At 44.8% G+C, this 4,019-nt stretch overlaps 1 protein-coding gene across 1 annotated transcript; it reads right to left on the bottom strand.

Moving 5' to 3' along the window:
* Positions 1-1,510: 1,510 nt before the first annotated feature.
* Positions 1,511-3,778, bottom strand: LOC119653206 (major heat shock 70 kDa protein Ba-like). The gene has a single exon (XM_038057774.1). It carries the CDS (start codon positions 3,554-3,556, stop codon positions 1,655-1,657), a length of 1,902 nt encoding a protein of 633 aa, XP_037913702.1. The 5' UTR covers positions 3,557-3,778; the 3' UTR covers positions 1,511-1,654.
* Positions 3,779-4,019: the final 241 nt, after the last annotated feature.

The raw sequence follows: 4,019 nt of genomic DNA, 5'->3' as shown, positions 1-4,019 counted from the left end.
GTCTAGAATGAGTAACATTTCAACAGCATAGTGTTACTCCCCAACGGAAACTTCCTATGGAGAAGAAAAGGAAACTTTCTTTGAGAAATTGAAAGCAATCTTCCTAAAAGCGATATTGTGATCGTGATGGGTTATGGGAATGTCATGGTGAATTCTGCCCAAACCTTGTTCGGGCATGCGATTAAGAAATACAGTCTTGGCGACCGTAACGATAATTGTTGGAGGTTTGGCGATTTCTGTAGTTTCTAGCGCCTCATCATTGATGGCAAATTGTTCGAGCACAGAGCTTGCAGTGGGATTTCAACTGATTGATAACATATGATCCGATGACTATTTTGCGATCAGCAGTAAATTTAGGATTTATCTTCTGGATGTGCGTAACAAGGGAGGTGCTGCTATCATCCCCGAAATAGATCATCATTTAATGATCCCGTGTGTGTTGCAGCCGTAGGTTTTCGTAATGCTTGTGGAGCCACCAGGTTTAACATCGGTGGCTTATATGATCCAGCTGTCACTCGGTCGAGGGAAAGGTATGTCGTCGCTGATCGGATGGCAGATGCGTTGAAAATCCGCCTTGCTCCTTTCTCGGGCGTTAGCGACGGAGCGTCACAAGATCTGGCAAACTACAGATCAATAAAGTTAAGGGATTGAAGTTCTCTATTGATCGTTTCTAGTAATGGAGAGCATGACGTTGTCGAGCTCCGATACCGTGCGAAATCTCTGGAAGTTCAGTGTAGTGTGCACCGTAACAAAAGGGAACTTTATATTACGGTGGCCAAGGGAGCAGAAGCAGCTACAAATAGCGATGATTTCAGAAACATGCCCCCATCATGAATGAACCAACGTGTGGCCATAAAACTTTCAATATTCCTGTGAGGGAAGTTAACGGCCGACTCCTTATTAATGAGGACGAGCAGCTGAAGAAGTGCAGGAACGCTTCACTTGACCGACAGAGAGCAAGTTGGTTTCCGTTCTGGATCGTTCTACATTGATTTGGAGAAGCCCTTTGGCAACATCAACAAGGAGTGTATCTGGAGTATTCTACGTAAGGAGGCATTTGTAAAAACTAATGCTACGTGTTGCACCAAAGTAAAATGTCAGAGGAATTTGAGATCCAACCACCAGGGTTGCATCGTGTCACCGATATACGTCATTCCTTAAATATCTCGACTATCCGCACCGACTTATGGATCTTGTCTAAATTTCTCAGTATTTTGAAAGAGACGCAAGTAGATCCTGACTGAACATAAACATCTACAAAACCAAGTTTCGGTCTGAGCGGTCATCGCAACTTTAATTAACAGAGCATCGACGGCGTTAATCAATTTGTATATCTAGGAAGCCTCGTTTCTGCCGACTGTGGCAGAGAACCCGATGCGCTAGATACGCCTTATCTAAAATCTATTCACGCAGGCGTACAGAATTCAACTTTACTACCCTCACCTTAGAATTCCCTAAAAGACAATGCAATTTTCGCTAGCAAACATTAACGATCAACAAAACACCATTGTATTTTTGGTAGCTGAATTTTATTTCCAACGATATACAAACAAGTTGTTTGCTTCCAAAGACGAATATGTCAAAAATATCACAAAAGGAAAATTAATTATTCGATAACTTAAGCTATGCTTCGGTTAACTTCAATTTTCCAACTTTAGTCAACCTCTTCTACCGTTGGCCCAGTTCTTGCTCCGCCAGCCTGTTGTCCGCAGCTCGCCCCACCAGGACCACCACCGTGCAACTTGGTCATAATCGGACTGCAAACACGAGAGACTTCCTTCTGGCGATGCTCGTACTCGTCCTTCTCGGCTAAAGTGTTCGCATCCAGCCATTTGATGGTATCTTCGCAACACTTCAGAACTGTATTCTTGTCTGACTGGTCCAGTTTATCTCCAGCATCTTCAACGGCCTGCTTCAAGCTGAACACATAGCCTTCCAAAGCATTGCGAGATGTGACTTTCTCGCGTTGTCGCTCATCTTCTTCCTTATAGCGCTCGGCTTCATTTAACATCCTTTCGATTTCAGCCTGCGACAAGCGACCTTTGTCGTTTTTAATGGTGATGTTCTTTGCATTTCCTGTTCCTAACTCCTTTGCCGAGACATTGAGAATGCCGTTCGCATCTAAATCGAAGGTAACTTCAATTTTGGGGACACCTCTCGGAGCAGGGGGTATTCCGGAAAGATCGAAGGTGCCAAGCAAGTTATTGTCCTTCGTCATCGCTCGTTCTCCCTCAAATACTTGAATAGTAACTGCGGGTTGATTATCCGAGTAAGTAGTGAATGTTTGAGTTTGCTTGCATGGAATTCTTGAATTGCGCTCCACAATTTTGGTCATCACACCTCCAGCCGTCTCGATACCCAAAGACAGGGGGGCAACGTCGACTAGCAGTACATCTTGAATCTTGGAACTCTGATCCCCACTAAGGATAGCTGCTTGAATAGCAGCTCCATAGGCCACCGCTTCATCTGGATTGATTGACAGATTTAAATTTTTACCGTTGAAGAAGTTTTGGAGTAAATTTTGAACTTTAGGAATTCTAGTCGATCCTCCAACCATGACGATGTCGTGAATTTGTGCCTTATCCAGTTTGGCATCGGTCAAGGCCTTTTCGACAGGTTGGAGCGTGGATCGGAACAAGTCAGCGTTGAGTTCCTCGAACCGGGCCCTAGAGATCTTTGTGTAGAAATCAACTCCATCGTATAGCGCATCGATCTCAATACTGGCCTCTGTACTTGAAGACAAAGTTCGCTTGGCTCGTTCAGCAGCTGTTCGCAAGCGACGCAGTGCCCTTGGGTTTGACTTCAAATCCTTCTTGAATTTGCGCTTGAATTCTTCGGACAAGTGATTGACGAGTCGATTGTCGAAGTCCTCACCGCCAAGGTGAGTGTCTCCAGCCGTCGACTTCACCTCGAATAAGGAACCCTCGTCGATCGTCAAAATAGATACATCGAAAGTGCCGCCGCCCAAGTCGAAGATTAACACATTGCGCTCGCCGGACAAATTCTTATCCAACCCATACGCTAGAGCGGCAGCGGTTGGTTCGTTAATAATCCTGAGGACGTTTATTCCAGCAATAGCTCCAGCATCCTTGGTGGCCTGTCGCTGCGAGTCATTGAAGTAGGCCGGAACTGTGATCACAGCATCCTTGAGGGTTGTGCCCAAGTACGCCTCTGCGGTCTCCTTCATCTTGGTTAACACCATTGAACTAATTTCTTCGGGGGCGAACTTCTTAGCTTCGCCTTTGAACTCGACAACAATTTTGGGTTTTCCGCCATCGCTTACAACCTGGAACGGCCAGTGTTTGATGTCGTCCTGGATTTTGGGGTCATCAAACTTCCGGCCAATCAACCGTTTCGCGTCGAAGACTGTGTTCTTGGGATTCATTGCGACCTGATTTTTAGCGGCATCGCCAATGAGCCGCTCGGAGTCAGTGAATGCGACATAGCTGGGTGTGGTGCGATTTCCTTGGTCGTTGGCGATAATTTCGACTTTTCCGTGCTGAAAAACACCCACGCACGAGTAGGTTGTTCCCAAATCGATACCGATTGCAGGCATTTTAATTTTCAGAAGTTTTCACACTTTTAAGATAATTTCCTTTCCACCGATATCAACAAACTCTGAATCTTAATAAACTGTTGCGCGTTTACTTCGGACGACCTTCTTTTCTTCACTCACTTGGCGTTTCACTTTCAACTACGACTCGAATACCTCTCACTCAAGCTTTTATAAAATTGGCAAAATCTACTCGAAAATTCTGTTGACTAACTGCAGTGCGGAGCAGAATCTTCTCTCGTTCTGTTTACGCAATGCGAAGAGTCTGTAAGATGTTTACACTCAATTTGTTTGAGCGTTTCGAGAGCAAAACGCAAAATATCAACCTCGGGGGAAAATTCTCGACTTTAAGAAATTGCGTAATGAAATCCTAATTTTGTGATTCTAATTTTACTGGATATTGTTGGAAACGGCTGTTCGATGTCTCCGTCGAGGCGAATTTCCAGAAACTATGCAATGTCTCTTT

Source organism: Hermetia illucens, chromosome 3 (assembly GCF_905115235.1).
Source record: "Hermetia illucens chromosome 3, iHerIll2.2.curated.20191125, whole genome shotgun sequence".
NCBI classification, from domain to species: Eukaryota; Metazoa; Arthropoda; class Insecta; order Diptera; family Stratiomyidae; genus Hermetia; species Hermetia illucens.
The sequence above is the reverse complement of the archived record's forward strand: the minus strand, read 5'-3'. Positions and strand labels throughout refer to the sequence as shown.